We start from the raw sequence: 16,770 nt of genomic DNA on the forward strand, positions 1-16,770 counted from the left end.
TTAGATTCATAATTGTTACATATTTGCCGTAACTTATTTTTAAAATGTGTTTTTCAATTAAAAGACACATCAAGATTGTTTACCTTATTTCTAATGCTAAAAAAACGAACTATAGTCTTTATCTGTCAACTTTTACCTTTCAAAAATCATCGTGGTATGATCGTGGCGATATTTACAACAAGAAATAAAACAGGAAAATGTACGTTGTCGCATACATTTTAATAAATACTATGTTCACAAGTTCTCAAATATAAAATTATATTTACATCCAACATCTAATCCATATGCAGCAAAGTCAAAAACAGTCAACTTTTCATCTCATTTTCATTACCTACAAAAAAGCTGTTTACACGATGATAGCCGACCACAGAGCGCTCCATATATACGAAACATAATTGACCTTACCTCTTTATTCTCTACAGGTACATGAATTATAGTAGGTAGCTAATACGTTACCGGTATTCGAAGTGATAATATCATCGGATCTATGCATTTGAGGTATGTAACTGACTTGGCCGTCGCCTTAGCGGTACCCCCTCCGCCCCGTGTACTGTAACCGAGTCATGAAACAACTTGGAAGCCAGCGCGTCTCGTGCGACCGCCAGCCCCATCACCACGAAGTGCAGCACCGCTAGTAGGAGCCCCGTCAAGGCTACCAGGCCTATCGTCGTTCCTGGTGATGACCAATCAACAACGGAGTAAATCCATCTATTTCCGTTCCTGTAACACAAATCAAATTATATAAAATACTGGAAGGTGATATTTTATTTCTTTAATATACCGCGGTATTCGGAAAACAATATCCGTTCTAGAGAAGAGAACGATACGATATGTACTAGATACCTGATAGTTTAGATTTCAACTAGATATCTTTTACAGCTCAATTCGGGCAACCAATCACCAATTTTACGTTAAATTATCGTAGTAAGATCGTTTCAAAATTGTTATGAGCTCTAAAAATACAAAACGAGACGTTTTATACATTGTGGAAATCGTTCAAGAGCAGTCAAGAGTATCTTCAGAATCGCGGAAATGTCAAACTTGACAGACTAGATCTTAAAAATATCGTTGTCGTATCTTTGTGATATATAATAGCTATCTAATAGATATCTAGTCCATAATCCGAATCGGGCTCCTAGGGTCTAGAGTCAGATAGAGTGTACCTACGTAGCAAGCCAGAAAGTGCTTATAAGATTAGATTATTTTAATTTCTAATATAATTTTTAAAATTTAAAGGTTAACGAGGTCGACTTAATAAATCAGTAAATGTTTTTACACAAACTCAGTTCTATAAACGGTTCCTTACGGATCAACTCCACCAGCAGCATAATAAATTGCGCTGAAGATCACGTAGATAATGGCAAATTGAAGCGGCTGATAAATGTGCCACATCCGCGAGGGTTGGGATGCACTGATGAGGAGTCCGAACATCACCAGCGAGTTCACGCCGTGAACAGACACATCTAGGGCATGGTTCAACTCCTCTTCTTCTTCCACTGAAAGTTGTCAAGAAATTTAATCTGTGACCGACTTATTGAATTTACTCAACACGCTATATTTACCTACTCACGTAGAAACATTACCTGATGTGTAATAAGAATTTAAAATTGTAATATAAATATATACCTATTACTAGGAAAATTTAATAGACGCTCGACCAGGATGAACTAGTACTTAATAATTGCTCAACCAACTGAGCTATATTTTATGCCTTTGGAAGACTCGCAGCATGAGCAAAAGGTCTAGTATCACCAGCGACGTCTCAAATTAGATTTGTTTCTATTAGAAATACCGATATCTATGCCTAGATTTTGACGATATATTATATTGTATTATCAAAAAAAACTTACATCCATGGAGTATTGTCCAGTAAAATATGGTAATGAGGAAGGCAAGGGGAATAGCCGCGTTGTAAAACACCCAGTAGATCTTCACGTACCATGGTAAAAGAAACTCGCCGCCTGCCAAAACAATATTAGCAAAGTCAAGAAATTTAAACTGAAAGAAACATTGCTTCTGTTGTTGTTTAGGCACTATTGTTTATTTATTCAGTAGTACACAACTTGTGAGTAGAAAATACCTAGTTTACCCAAATATGAACATAAATCCAAACTATTAAAGAATAATAAGACAGTAGGGTCATACAATTTGCACTATTGTGTATACTAAATAATAAGAAAACTAATTAAGTTACTCACTTATTGGTCCATAGAGATAGCAGCGCGCGGAGACAGCAACTGCAAATCCAGTGGCAAATGTGTTTATCGTGAGACCCCAATGCGTAAGGTAAATAAACCAATATCCTGCTTTTGACGCCAATATATAAAGAGTTAGAGACGCGAGTGCAACTCCAAGTGACACTAGAAATAGAAACGACCGCCAAATGAGAAGTGGGACCGCGGAACGAGTTGTTTGCCAAACACTGAGGTAAAAGTCCGACGGTTTGGGATGCCCTAGTACTAGCATCTGCACTTTTGCCTCTTCTTTAAAATACCGTTTTATCGCGCTCATGGTAGTGCCAAAATATTAAGGTTACGCGATACTAACATTAGGTGTAATATTCGGCACTCACTATCGTCTTATCTTTTACTACGAATCGATATGGCATCGCGTGTTATCGGGTTGACTCACTCTCAGCAATCAGTGCCAAAGCAACACAGTGGTATCTTAGGCACATATATCAAAGGTGCATGAGGTGCGCAACGTTTTTTATAACTATTAGGCACAGCCATACTCGTATAGATAATATTTACAGCTAATTAATATGATTCATTTATGTTTCCAAGATTGCCTAAAACTATATGTAACTGTAGGTACTTACATATAGGTTATTTTACCTAATAAATAATATATTTATATTGTAATTGAGGTGTGTGATTATGTTTTCTCAAGGGCAAGAACAATAGGTATACAATATATTTATATCAAATAGTTTATTGCTCCGTTCTTCATTACCTACATAAAAATAAGAAATCAGTTATAACTCTAAAAAGAAAAAGAAAGCATTGCTATATCGTAGATGTACTTACATTTTAATTAAAACACAAGTCATACTTATATGATCTGTAAATCAGATCAGTAAAAGTCACTTATAAATTGATCTGTGATTATTTATTTATTAATTACTCAAATTAAGTTACACAGCATTACAGTAAAAACCAAGGCACTGTGAAACTACAACATAAAAAATACTACAAATAAAAACCAAAGACCAATTAAATATTAGATTTGGGCGACGACATAACAGCGTGGCTCGGTTACGGCGGTTGATCCCAAAACACACATGTGAGTCATATGACGACTATAACTTTACAAATCTATTTCTCTCTTATATAGAAATATCACCGATTTTAACAAAGAAAACCGGAGCTTACTAATAAAAAAACTAGACTGTGTCTACAAAAGATTTGAAAGTGATTTTTATCTTTGTCAAGACAAGGCAAAGTTGCCTTTTCGTCATATAGGTAACTCGACAAACCTTAGGGTCGATAGGTGGATCACATATTTCACCCATTAATTTAGAGTCACCATTTGCAGTCTTTGAAATAATGTACCTAATGTAACTATCAGCATCAAATAGGCATAAGGTAAACGTACTAGTGCTCGACATGCTAATGCCCAATAGATGACACCCTGCTGTCACCTCTATTGACAATGACTTAAGTATCAAGATGGCATGTACTGGGACCCCGTCGAGCGCCAGTACACATTGTTTACCTTATAGGTAGTGACAACTAAAGCAGCAAAACATGTTAGCAAACGAAAAAGTATAAATTACGATGTTGTTGATCATTTAACTGTCACTAACAATTTGTCGAATTAAACATTCATTTGTCTTTAATTTAACTAATCCGACCCTTATCCTAAACACCTCAACTACTTAATTAATTTACTACACACTTTGCAGGCTTTTGCGAGACTGGCTCCTCGTCTCGTTGGTGCTGCCTCGGCTCTGGGCCGCCTACTGCCTAATCTGGGGGGGCCGAATGCCCCATGTAGGCGGCTATATGCGGGGATCGTCCGGAGCATGGCGCTCTACGGAGCGCCAATTTGGGCTGGACGACTGACGGGACGCGCGAGGGCATTGCTCCGTCGGCCACAGAGGGTGCTGGCCCAGAGGATGGTGAGGGCCTACCGCACCACCTCTCACGCAGCAGCATGCCTCCTTGCCGGCACCCCGCCTTGGGAGCTGGACGCAGGGGTGCTGGCGGACAGGTACCGGCTGAGGGCGGAAGCCAGGGGGCGTGGGGAGCTCCCAGACGCGGAGGAGGCCGAGAGGGTGATGCGGGGAGCCGCGGAGCGCCTGCGAGAGAGATGGAGGGAGGCCTTGGAGGATAGCCACTATGGAACCCGAACCATAGGGGCTATTCTCCCGATAATGGACGAGTGGGTGGATCGGGGCAAGGGGGCCCTGACATATAGGGTGACGCAGGTGGTGTCCGGACACGGCTGTTTTGGACACTACCTGCACAAAATACAGAGGGAGCCGGGGCCTCAGTGCCACGAATGTGGCGCGGCGGATGACACGGCTCAGCACACTCTGGAGGAGTGTAATCGCTGGGCCGTGGAAAGAGCTTCCCTCAGGGCAGCGACGGGGGTGGCGGACCTCTCGCTACACAGCATAATAGCGGCGATGCTGGGTAGCGAGAGGAAATGGGAAGCGGTGGCCTCCTTCTGCGAAGAGGTTATGTCGCAGAAGGAGGAGGCGGAAAGGGAGCGAGAAGCGGCTGCTGACGCGCTTCCTCTTCGACGCAGGCGGCAGGGTCGAAGGCGAAGGGCATATGCTCGCCTCGAGCCCTAGTGGGGCCGGCGGGTACCGAACCTGCATTGCACGGCCCCACACACGTCGTAGGGGTGGGGATCAAGCGTTTCTGATCCCCCCCCCCCTGCATTGTGAGGGTGCCCTGGCGATAAGCCGGGGCTGCCGGAGGGCGCCGTGGTGGTATGATATCGATCCCAGTGTGCCCTCACGAACGGCAAAGAGGATGAAACGCCGGAGTGGGTTTAGTGGGTAGGGCCAATTTCTCCCCCCCTCTCGCCAAGAGAGGGACAAGGAGCGGCGAGTCCCACACACCGTGCGTAAATGCATTCCCACTCCGTCAAAAAAAAAAAAAAAAAAAAAAGGCTTTATTACTTTCATCCAGAAACCGAGAAAGATCTATTTTCCTTCCTGAACCGCTGACTGAAGTGGTTCCTGCACAGCGATAAGAGAGTGACCAGTCCGTGCAGTATAATGAGCCCGATGGCCACTCCAACCACCACCGCGACCGTAGGGCCGGGATTTGACCAATCCAACATGGGATATATCCAGGGGTTCCCGCTCCTGGAAACGAAATTGGACAAAATAAGTGATTAATGCTCTATATACTGATGATTACTGGGGATGAGGCTTTATTCATAATTAACGCTTTTAAAGTAAATATAGTTAACACTGATGTGGAAGCAACATATGTGAGTCCTTTGAAATTAATAAATCTTAGCCACGGAATAGTATAAGTAAATATAGAACCTGAGCTAACGATAGAGATAATGATAAAACCTCAATCTCTTGCATCAAGTAACTATAATAAACCGGCAAAGTGCGAGTCGGACTCGCGCACGGAGGATTCCGCACCATCAACAAAAAATAGAGCAAAACAAGCAAAAAAACGGTCACCCATCCAAGTACTGACCCCGCCCGACATTGCTTAACTTTGGTCAAAAATCACGTTTGTTGTATGGGAGCCCCACTTAAATCTTTATTTTATTCTGTTTTTAGTATTTGTTGTTATAGCGGCAACAGAAATACATCATCTGCGAAAATTTCAACTGTCTAGCTATTACGGTTCGTGAGATACAGCCTGGTGGCAGACGGACGGACGGACGGACGGACAGCGGAGTCTTAGTAATAGGGTCCCGTTTTTACCCTTTGGGTACGGGACCCTAAAAAGTGACGCGATTCAACCTTACGTTGTGACCGTTGGTGCTAATAATAAGTAGTGGTAAAAAATAATTGTTGTTATTAATCACCCGATTTTGCAAGACACTCTGACTCTTGCTTCCCAGCGTGACTCGAGAATGTGACAGAAAGTGTTTTACTTTTGTGATAGGTATACAATATGTATCAGAACGAAAGGCCAAGAAAGAGACCCATTAATGTTTAAGTCATACTGAGATTACTGAGCAACTTTTACTATGGGACCAACCCCGAAACAGCGGAAAAAAAAATTGGATGTTTCATACATTTTGCTGGTCTGATGTTGAAATTTCCTATAGGAGAGTCAGTTTTATTCGCGATTACGGGGCTGGTCCCATAGTAAAAGTTGCTCAGTATGACTTAAACATTAATGGGTCTCTTTCTTGGCCTTTTGTTCTGATACATACTAAAAATAAATATATTTTTTATTGTTTTAGACCCTTTTGCTGGGTTATTACTCTAACCAGATGATATCTTACGAATCAAGTCCTCCAGCAAAGTAGTAGATCAGGCTGAACACGAGGTATAATATGCCAAACGCCACCGCGTGGTAAAAGTGCAGCAGACGGGTCGGGTGCCTCGCGGTGATCAATAGCAAAAACATCGTCACAGAGTTGATGCCGTGAGAAAATATATCCATCGTCGCATCCAAGCCGGGTATATCAACTAGAACAAAAATTTCAAAATTTATAACTTATTACTTATAAATTTTATATTAAAGGAAAAAATGGAAAAAGTTACGCTTCCGGCCGGACTTGATTTAGTATGGGTTAGCACATTGTTACTGGTGAATTCTCAATGCAACTTGAGACTCCGGTGCCGTCAAAAGATGTAATCGTCTTTCGGTAGATGTCGCTATACGCCACCCTTATGGCGTGTATGCATAAAGGAAGGGATGGAAAGATTTGCGATGTCCTGGTAGGCTTCCATAGCTCAATTGGTTAAGAGCAACGCACGGATTGCGGAGGTTGCGGGTTCAAATCCTGCCGGAAGCATAACTTTTTCCATTTTTTTCTTTAATATAAAATTTGGAATATCGCTCACAGACGAAACTGCTTGTTAAAAAATTGATTTATTACTTATAGGTAATCCAGTCAAATGGGTTCGAAAAGAGACATAATAATCCGGAAACTTCGTAAACAGTGTATACTATACTTACACCTTCATTATAGCGGCGCGTTCTAAATGTTGTCTTAAAAGTCATAAAATAACTCGTGTGCGCATCGCGTCGAAAAAAATGCTTACCCTCCCCCTCTAACTTTTGAACCATACGTCCAAAAAAATATGAAAAAATCTTGAAAGTAGAGCTTAATGAAAACTTTCCATGAAAACTGTCCCAGTACCATGCAGTATTAATACCTAGAGATATTAACTTATAGAAAAATATATTTACACTCTGCATTGAGGAAAGTCCAGTAAAATACGGTTATCATAAAAGCCATCGGCACTGAAGCATTAAACAGGAACCAGTATAATTTTATGTACCACGGGAGACCAAAAGCACTATCTGAAAAAGACAAGTTTTAAATTTTTTTGCAGAGCTTTATTCAAATATGCGTAATAGTACAAATATTAAGGAGTACGGTTTCTTCATACAAAGGTTAGTCTTTATTTTCTGTATCTCCATAGTGTCTTCTCATGTAAATAAATAAAAACTTAACTAAATATTGTAGGACATTCTTACACATATTGACTAAGTCCCACAGTAAGCGCAAGAAGGCTTGTGTTGTGGATACTCAGACAACGATATACATAATATGGTACGAATACATAGAAAATACCCAAGACTCAGAAACAAATATCTGTGCTCATCACACAAATAACTGCCATTACCGGGATTCGAACCCAGGTTGTATATTAACCAAAGCTATAATCATTCATTAGAGAGGAAAATAGGGACTACGTTTGTATGAAAAGGCGTCCTCTACTATCCTCTTAAGAATTCATGTTGATCCTATCAGCTCGCATTAAATAAAATAAAAACTTGTAACGAGCTATGAGCATATTGTTTTAGTGTTAGGTATGTTTTTTTACACCTTCTCGGGACATCGAAGTAAGGGTGTTATGCAAATTTTACAAGCATACAATGTTCAAATAACGAAGAGTTAATTGCTACTATAGGTGGGTGAATCAACTTTTAAATGTCCACATGATGAAATTCTGGATTTTTATTTTTAGTTCTTATTTTCTATATTTATATATTTTATTCTAAAGATTATGTTCTCTTGTTTATGATTATGCACACAGCAGAGCTGTTTCTTTAAGAATTTAGTGAATTTGGCTAAAAATGTTCACCAGCCCAGATCAGCCCTGTCCCCTGGGCCACTCTCCAAAAGTATTTTTAAACAAACTAGATATCAATTATTGTTTAAAAATTATTATACTTACATTCATTAAACAATGGAGTTTAATATGTTATCATTATACAGGGTGCTTCCTGTAACAGGAGCAATAAATTAAACTAAAGGCTGTACTCCTCAAACTGACCAACATTTGTTCAGCAACTGTTACAGGAAGCACCCTGTATATGGCATATATCTCACGAAATCTCACAATATATCCCTTAAAAGTGTCCCCTGGACAACTCTTATTTAACAGAATCGGAACTTTTTAATTTAAACGCGGAATAGTTATAGTAATGTAAGAAAATTGCTCCTGCTACTTTCTTTTATATTTTGATATTGTATCTTTAAACATTTATGAACTGCTCTTGAATTTAAAAAGTAATAAAATAATGATATGTGGTTTTCAATTAAGGGACAACTTAGTTGTCCCATAGACATATCTGGTTGTCCAATGGAAATATTAATAATAAATCTTAAAGAGGGTACTAAATGAAACAAATTTAAAAAAATATCAGAAAGCATTAACATATATATATGTATGTTAGTGCTTTCTGATAGATAATTAAATTTATTTCATACCTTATAAAAAATCTTATCTCGTCGTTTTTGTCCAAGGGACAACCAAAATGTCCTACGGACAACCACTTCCGTTGTCCAAGTGACTAGTTGTCTGAGGGACTTTTCTAAAACTTTCAGCCGTATAATAAATATTAAGGATTTTTTGTGTTTGTTTCACCCTTACGGTAAAATATATATAAAATAGTATCTGGCACAATGTCATTTATTGTACTGTGTCAAGTATTTATGTATTTGTGCCAGTGGTCCGATGGACATGCAATAAAGCCACCCACGCTCTCCAACAGTACTCGACCGACTGACGCCGCGAGTTTCGTGTAATCAAAATGACGGGTAGGCCTATCTGCTTACCAGAAATTTGAACTTGTTGTCAAGTATCTTAATACGTTATATATATTTAGATTTCATAACTAATTTATGGTTGTCCAGTTGACATGCATGGCGTGGATAATTAAAGGGACAAAATTAAAAGGCAATTAAATTCATAAACCTACTAACGCAAATATAATAAATCGGTATGTTTTATTAAGTATACTTATCCATAAACAAGATTATGTGTTTAAATACCAATTCCACAACAGTATTTTTTTATGATACAAAGTTTTATGGTGCACTGTTGCACGGGGACAATCTGTCCTACTATTGAAAACCAACTTTTGGTCTTTTGGACTGTTAAAAATATATTCTAGTTGTCTATTCTCCACCAGCGACAAGTCAAAGATGACATTTACTGTCACTGATCTGTATCCGGTCTCCTTTTAAACATGGCTTCCGCCCACTAGCTGCCCAATTTGTGTCGTCCCTATTTTATTTTATTTTACCTATACAATTTTATTTATACAAGTTTTTAAATCAATTTTTCATTGTCGATTATTAAAATAAAACAACGTGATATTCAGAAGACATCAGTTTTATTTAATCACAAGATCTTCAACACGTGCCAACCACTGCGCCAGAGTCTGTTTAACAGGTTATTATACCCAGATTATTGAAGATTCTTTGTGAAGTGAGATCAAGACTGAAAATCTTACATAAACATTTCAACGATGTCTTCAGAAAACATGTCGAGATTGGCATCAAATTTAGGCGGACACATAACCTCAATAGAGAGATTGACTGGCATCGATACCTACATTCCGTGGAAGTTTGCGGTGAAAATGGTTTTAACATTGGAAGGTCTGTGGAAGTGCGTAGAAGGCACGGACACCGATGCGGATCGCGACGCGAAGGCGCTGGCGCGCATAAGTTTGTCGCTCCAACCGGCCCTATACCAACACGTGCGTAACTGCACCACATCGAAGGCTGCATGGGACAAACTTGCGGAGTGCTACGAAAATAAAGGATTATACCGAAGGGTTCTCCTACTGCGTAAGCTGCATCGGGTCGAGTACGGCCAATTCGCATCAATGTCGGACTACATCAACAACGTCATGGTCTTAGTACAACAATTAGAAGACATAGACAAAAAGGTGGATGATGAAGAGGTCGCCGAGATCCTGTTGTCTGGTCTGCCTCAAGAATATGACGTATTGGTATCCAGCCTCGAGACTGCGTGTCTGACTAGTACCTTAAGTTCGGATGTGGTCCGCATGAGACTTTTACAAGAGGAGCACCGTAGGAACACCGAGACAGCGTCGTCTGCTTACACCGCGACAAGCAAGAAGAAGAAAAATGTGACCTGCACCTACTGTAAAAGGCAGGGGCACGTGGTGAAACGCTGCTTCAAAAAGAAAAGGGAACAGAATAGCAGCGAGACAGATGGACATACAATGTTTGCCGCTGCATTCTCCGCCGTCACAACTACAGCATCAGACTTCATAATTGACAGCGGAGCCTCTCAGCACATGGTGAATGATGGAAGCCTTGCTATGGATATTAAAGAAAACGTCTGCAATATCTCCATAGCCAACGGCCAACACATCCGCAGTGAGTCTATCGGTAAGGTTCCTCTCTCTGAATCAGTTACCTTGCAAAATGTTTTAATCATTCCCAGTCTCTCTAACAATTTAATGTCTGTGAGTCAAATGACTCAAAAAGGTTATGTGGTTGTTTTTTCCAAAGATGTATGCAATATTTATAGAAACTGTAAAACTACAGGCAACCCAGTTTTCTCTGCTACAAAAGTTAATGGGCTTTATAAATATCAAATCGAACAAGGCAGGTCCTTACCCCAGGCAAACTCCAAGCTCCTGCATCCTAGGCAGGAGACAGTGAGTGCCTTCAAGGCTGATTCTTTGCCATTGAGCTTGTGGCATTTTAGGCTCGGACATCTCAATACAGCAAGTATACGCATGCTAGGTGATGGGGATCAGTGTTCTGGTGTTGTTTTACAGGAAAAAGACAATTGCCTGCGCAGTTGCGTCTCTTGCCTGGCGGGCAAGATGCATGAGGCATCTTATCCCGTGGCAAGCTCAAGACGCGCTGCTACTCCACTAGAATTGATCCATTCCGATGTTGCTGGGCCAATGCAAGTCAGCACATGGGGCGGAGCCCGCTTCTTGTTAACATTCACCGACGACTGTACGAGGAAGACTTTTGGCTACCTCATGAAGTCGAAAAATGAGGTGAGTTCACACTTTATTAACTTTAAGAATATGGTTGAGAAGCAAACAGGGTTGCAAATAAAAGTTCTTCGCACTGATAATGGAACTGAATATTGCAACAATGAACTTACAAGTTTCCTAAAGAAGGAAGGTATAGTACACCAAACTTCTGTGCCTTATAGCCCAAGCCAAAATGGTGTATCTGAACGCGTAAATAGGACTCTTTTTGAAAAAGCACGAGCTATGTTGCAGGAATCCGGTCTATCCAATCGCTACTGGGGAGAAAGTGTAATGACGGCAATATACCTGAAAAACAGAAGCCCTACCAGTGCATTGGCGAACAAGGTTCCTGAATGTGAATGGACTGGATCTCCTATAGATCTTAGTCATCTTCGCGTATTTGGCTGCGTTGCATATTCTCTTGTTCCTAAACAGAAACGGCGTAAGCTTGATGCTAAGGCCAAGCCCTACGTTTTTGTAGGCTATGGAGAAACTTGTAAGGGGTATAGACTAAGTGATCCATCTGATCCTAGAGTAGTCATTTATTCAAGGAATGTTTCCTTTATTGAAAATGAGTTCTATGGAAAGAACAAACAAAATAGTGAGTTAGGGCAAGCCAATAAAGAGCATTTTATTTTTTATGATAATACAATTTTAAATTCAAATGATCATAATATTCATAATGATGAAATTTCAAATAAATTGATCAACTGTGATATTAGCGATAAGTCTGATAATGTCTCTGAAAATGTTTCTAATGCTAGCTCTTCTGATGTTTCAGATCAGGAGATAACACCACCAGCGTGGTCACCACTGACTGATCAGTACTGTACTGGCGAAGACAGTGCTTCCGACAATGGTGAGGGACACACTTCTCTGCCTGAGCCGGAAGTTGGGTGTCAAGGAGGAGGGTCGACTGCATCATCAGATGATGACGCGTCATGCCCTCAACGCCCTGTACGTAGTACCAGAGGCAAATTACCACAGAAAATGGATGACTACGACTTATCAGGTATGCTAGCAGAGGCTAATTCGCCGGACGATCCTGTTTCCTACGAAGAGGCTATGTCCTCACCTGACAAAGAAGAATGGAGCAAAGCAATAAACTGTGAGTATGAAGCTCTTCTCAAAAATGGTGTGTGGGAATTAGTTGATCGGCCTAAGAAAGCAAACGTCATAAAATGCAAATGGGTTTTCAAACGAAAATATGATGCTGCGGGTAAATTTAATAAATATAAAGCGAGACTAGTTGCCCGTGGTTTTACACAGAAGCAGGGAATAGATTACACAGATACCTTTTCACCTGTAGTTAGGCACTCAACATTAAGAATTCTTTTCTCTCTAGCTACAGAACTAGATTTGCAATGTAATCATATTGACGTTACAACAGCTTTTTTAAATGGCGAACTAGAGGAGACTATTTTTATGGAACAGCCGCAAGGCTTTAATTGTACAAATAATAATGATAAAATATGTAAATTAAAGAAAAGCATTTATGGGCTGAAACAAGCTAGTCGTGTATGGAATGCTAAAATTCATAATGTGTTGTGTACTAATGGATATAAACAGAGCAAATGTGAGCCCTGTATTTATGTAAAAAGAACTCAAAGTGAATATGTAATACTTGCTTTATATGTTGATGATTTTTATGTTTTCCATAATAACTGTATAAATAGTGTATTGGAGCTTTTGGAAAAACATTTTGAAATTAGACATTTAGGTCAGCTTAAAAACTGTTTAGGCATAAATGTTACTAGACGAAAGGGTTCTTTAATTTTAGATCAATCAGACTATATTAAACGTTTATTGACTAAGTTTAATATGACAGAGTGTAAGCCGGTATCTACTCCCATGGCTATTAATTCTAAGCTTGATAAGTCGGACAAATGTTTAGATGAAATATATATAAGTATAGGCAATTACTAGGTTCATTGATGTACTTATCAGTTTGTACCCGTCCTGACATATCATATGCTTGTAGTCAGCTTGGTCAATATAACACTTGCTTTGGTATGGATCATTGGCGTGCTGCTAAGCGTATATTAAGATATCTTGCAGGTACAGTAAATTATGGACTTTATTTTTGTAAAGGGGATAATTTAAATATATGTGCCTACACAGATGCAGACTGGGCCAACGATTTGTATGATCGCAAGTCATACACTGGTTTTGTTGTTAAAATTGGTGGCAACGTTGTTAATTGGGAAGCCAGGAAGCAGCGTTGCATTGCTTTATCGAGTACGGAATCGGAATACTTGGCAATTGGTGATGTATGCAAAGATATATGCTTTGTTCGAAATTTCATGACTGAAATTGTTGACAAACCTATAGATGCAACAGTATACAATGATAACCAAAGTGCACAGAAATTGTTACTCGTAAAGGAATATTCACACAAAAGAACAAAACACATAGACTTGCGCTACCATTTCGTAAAAGATCTAATTCAACAAGGTTTAATTAATGTAAAATACCTACCAACAGAGAAGATGGTAGCAGATGTGCTAACAAAACCCTTGAGTACTGTAAAGCATAAAAGTTGTATATCTGAATTGAGTATTAAAAATGTATAACAAGTGATCTTACAGGGCTATCTATCCATCTTATTTTTTTGTTATTGTATGTAAATGATAGGAGACATGCATGGTGAATTCATAATATAGAAATGTTTAAATTGTGATATTAATATGTATGTGTACTCTTGTCGAAGGTAGAGAATAAGGAGGAGTGTTAAAAATATATTCTAGTTGTCTATTCTCCACCAGCGACAAGTCAAAGATGACATTTACTGTCACTGATCTGTATCCGGTCTCCTTTTAAACATGGCTTCCGCCCACTAGCTGCCCAATTTGTGTCGTCCCTATTTTATTTTATTTTACCTATACAATTTTATTTATACAAGTTTTTAAATCAATTTTTCATTGTCGATTATTAAAATAAAACAACGTGATATTCAGAAGACATCAGTTTTATTTAATCACAAGATCTTCAACACGTGCCAACCACTGCGCCAGAGTCTGTTTAACATGGACAACCAATATAGAACGGGTAAATTGTAAACAAAATAAAATGTTTTGTAATAAAATGCTAGATAATATTAATAGGAACATAACGGAATACTAAAAAACTCATTACTGTTATTTAATTTTGTATTATCGATCAGGGTCTCTGTACGTGTGATGGTGAACACTAAAAAGTTGATTCACCCAGGTACATCGTCTTCATTGTCACTTTTTTGTAAGATTGACTGTAAACGTATCGATTGCTCTAAAGTCTAAACCATAGGAATTCTCTAGACTGAGCATAGTAACGCTACCCCCTCTGCCACTTATACGGTAGTTTTACTCCATCTTCGAGTCACTCCCGTGCCGTGATTGGTCCGTGTCTTTGAACGGACCAATCACGGCACGGGATTCGCTCACCTCGTCCCCCCGCACCCCCGTATTTTTGGCAGCATCGGTTTCATGAAATAATTGCTCTAAACTCAGTCTAGAAGATTCCTAGTCTAGCTCTAAACATACCTTATTCTTGTAGGTAGTTACAAACTAAGAAACGATTACTTAAATTTAAATCAAATATTTTTACTCACCTATAGGACCACCCAAGTAAACTTTAAGAGATATTGCAAACGCAAATATCGAAGTTAGGGCATTAGCAAGGATGCCCCATTGCGTCAGATAGATCCACCAAAACCCGTGGCTAGTCAACAAATCAGCCAACACCACCCAGGACGCTATCACTATAGCTATATTCCCGGCACACAATATCGCACGCAAACACAACAAAGGCACACACGATCGGTTTGTCTGCCAGCATCCTAAATAAAAATCAGGAGTAATATCATGTTCCAAGTTGAAATTCGACGCTTGAAACTCTTTTTTGAAATATTTTTTCACGCCCATTTTTATTTAGATTTAGGACACAGGGACCGCCGCACTCACGTAGAAAATACTTAATAATGTTATCTGCGATACGTTTTTGCGCTTGTCGGCGATCGAATCATCGCATTGTTGTTGCTGTTTCACGTTCGAAGGGTGATACAGTGCGAGTGCTTATCAGATTATGTGATATAATCGGGAATTTGAGTAACAATTTCCTTTAAAAAGCTAGCACTGATTCAGAATGTTGTTATCTAGTCTGGCCGGAATACGTTCGTTCACATCAGAGCTGTAGCCCTTTATAAGTTATTTTTCAAATTGAAATGAATAGTTTCATTGATAAAATATCTTATTTTATATGTTATTCCAAAGAATGAACGCTGAAATGATATGAGTGTACAATCTCTACGATCCAAACTTCTTGACGATTTTTCCTATTAGTTTCAAACATAATACTGATACATATATACCTATAATCAAAATATTGTTAAGTATGTCATATTTTAGCCAGAAGCATCTGATTCACACGCATGTAAGTGCTTTTGTTTTAAGGAGTCACTAGCGTAGTTGAAATCATTTGAATGATTAAAAAACAATACTTTACTTAAATACCTACTACATAGTTATCCTCACCTGCTTACCTTGCCAGTATCCTTTGAAGAACTCTTGGAAAGATAAGCGTTATAAGTGAGACTTATCTAAAAATGTCTAGTCGTGTATTAACTGATTTGATATGTTGTTATTATATTATGAGTACGAGTAATATTTTGCCTGACTTAGCAATTAAGGGCTAAAAAATGTAACTGCGAAAGACAACAAATACATTACTGATCATTGTTGTAGTGGTACAGTTTTTTGTCTACCAACTAAACGCGTTGCCGTTATTGAAAAACGTCTGTTAACTCTGACTAACTAATAAGACAAATTAAATAGGTACAGAAGTTTTCTAAGTTTTAAAATTCTTTAATTATTCTATGTACTCATACTTACGCGAAAATGATAAGGCTATAAAAAAATTACGTGATGATATGTTAGATTTTTATCAAACACATGTACCTATTGAATTAGGTGTGATTTTTATTGATAGAAAACCAAAATTCATTTAAGTATGTTTAAAAAATAATTGTAACAACTTGTAACCCTTATAACCTAGATGAATTCATATTCTAAAGTTCTAAAACATTTTTATTTATTTATCCTTTAGTTAGTTCATACAAAAATAGCCTTATTTTACAGTCGCAAAATAAATAAAACGTAATTGAGCTCATATTACATTATAACGTTTAAAACAAGTAAATTATTACAGAAATTGCACCATTACATGAGAATGACTTGAATAAAACATGAAATCTCCGGTCTCATTCTTATTTTTAAATTTGAGTTCATATTTGTCTAGTAAGTAGTGCATGCAATTCCATTCACTCATAATTTGTTCCATTCACCTCAATATAATTTGCTTGACCTATTACTTA

At 38.6% G+C, this 16,770-nt stretch overlaps 2 protein-coding genes across 3 annotated transcripts; both read right to left on the minus strand.

The window, feature by feature from the left end:
• Positions 1 to 458: 458 nt before the first annotated feature.
• LOC134663084 (protein rolling stone-like) lies at positions 459 to 2,689 on the minus strand. 2 transcript variants are annotated; one of them, XM_063519410.1, is made up of 4 exons: positions 2,199 to 2,689; positions 1,851 to 1,961; positions 1,307 to 1,496; positions 459 to 720 (listed from the first exon to the last, which is right to left on the minus strand). In XM_063519410.1, the coding sequence occupies exons 1-4, from the start codon at positions 2,509 to 2,511 to the stop codon at positions 486 to 488; spliced, it is 849 nt and encodes a 282-aa protein (XP_063375480.1). In that variant the 5' UTR covers positions 2,512 to 2,689; the 3' UTR covers positions 459 to 485. The 2 variants fall into 2 exon arrangements, with proteins under 2 accessions (XP_063375480.1, XP_063375481.1); XM_063519411.1 differs by lacking the exon at positions 1,851 to 1,961.
• A 2,266-nt stretch (positions 2,690 to 4,955) lies between these two features.
• LOC134663086 (protein rolling stone-like) lies at positions 4,956 to 15,629 on the minus strand. Its single transcript, XM_063519414.1, has 4 exons — positions 15,010 to 15,629; positions 7,350 to 7,463; positions 6,436 to 6,622; positions 4,956 to 5,323 (listed from the first exon to the last, which is right to left on the minus strand). Exons 1-4 carry the CDS (start codon positions 15,320 to 15,322, stop codon positions 5,137 to 5,139), a joined length of 801 nt encoding a protein of 266 aa, XP_063375484.1. The 5' UTR covers positions 15,323 to 15,629; the 3' UTR covers positions 4,956 to 5,136.
• Between the last annotated feature and the right edge of the window lie 1,141 nt (positions 15,630 to 16,770).

This window comes from Cydia amplana, chromosome 4, assembly GCF_948474715.1.
Source record: "Cydia amplana chromosome 4, ilCydAmpl1.1, whole genome shotgun sequence".
In the NCBI taxonomy this organism is placed as follows: domain Eukaryota; kingdom Metazoa; phylum Arthropoda; class Insecta; order Lepidoptera; family Tortricidae; genus Cydia; species Cydia amplana.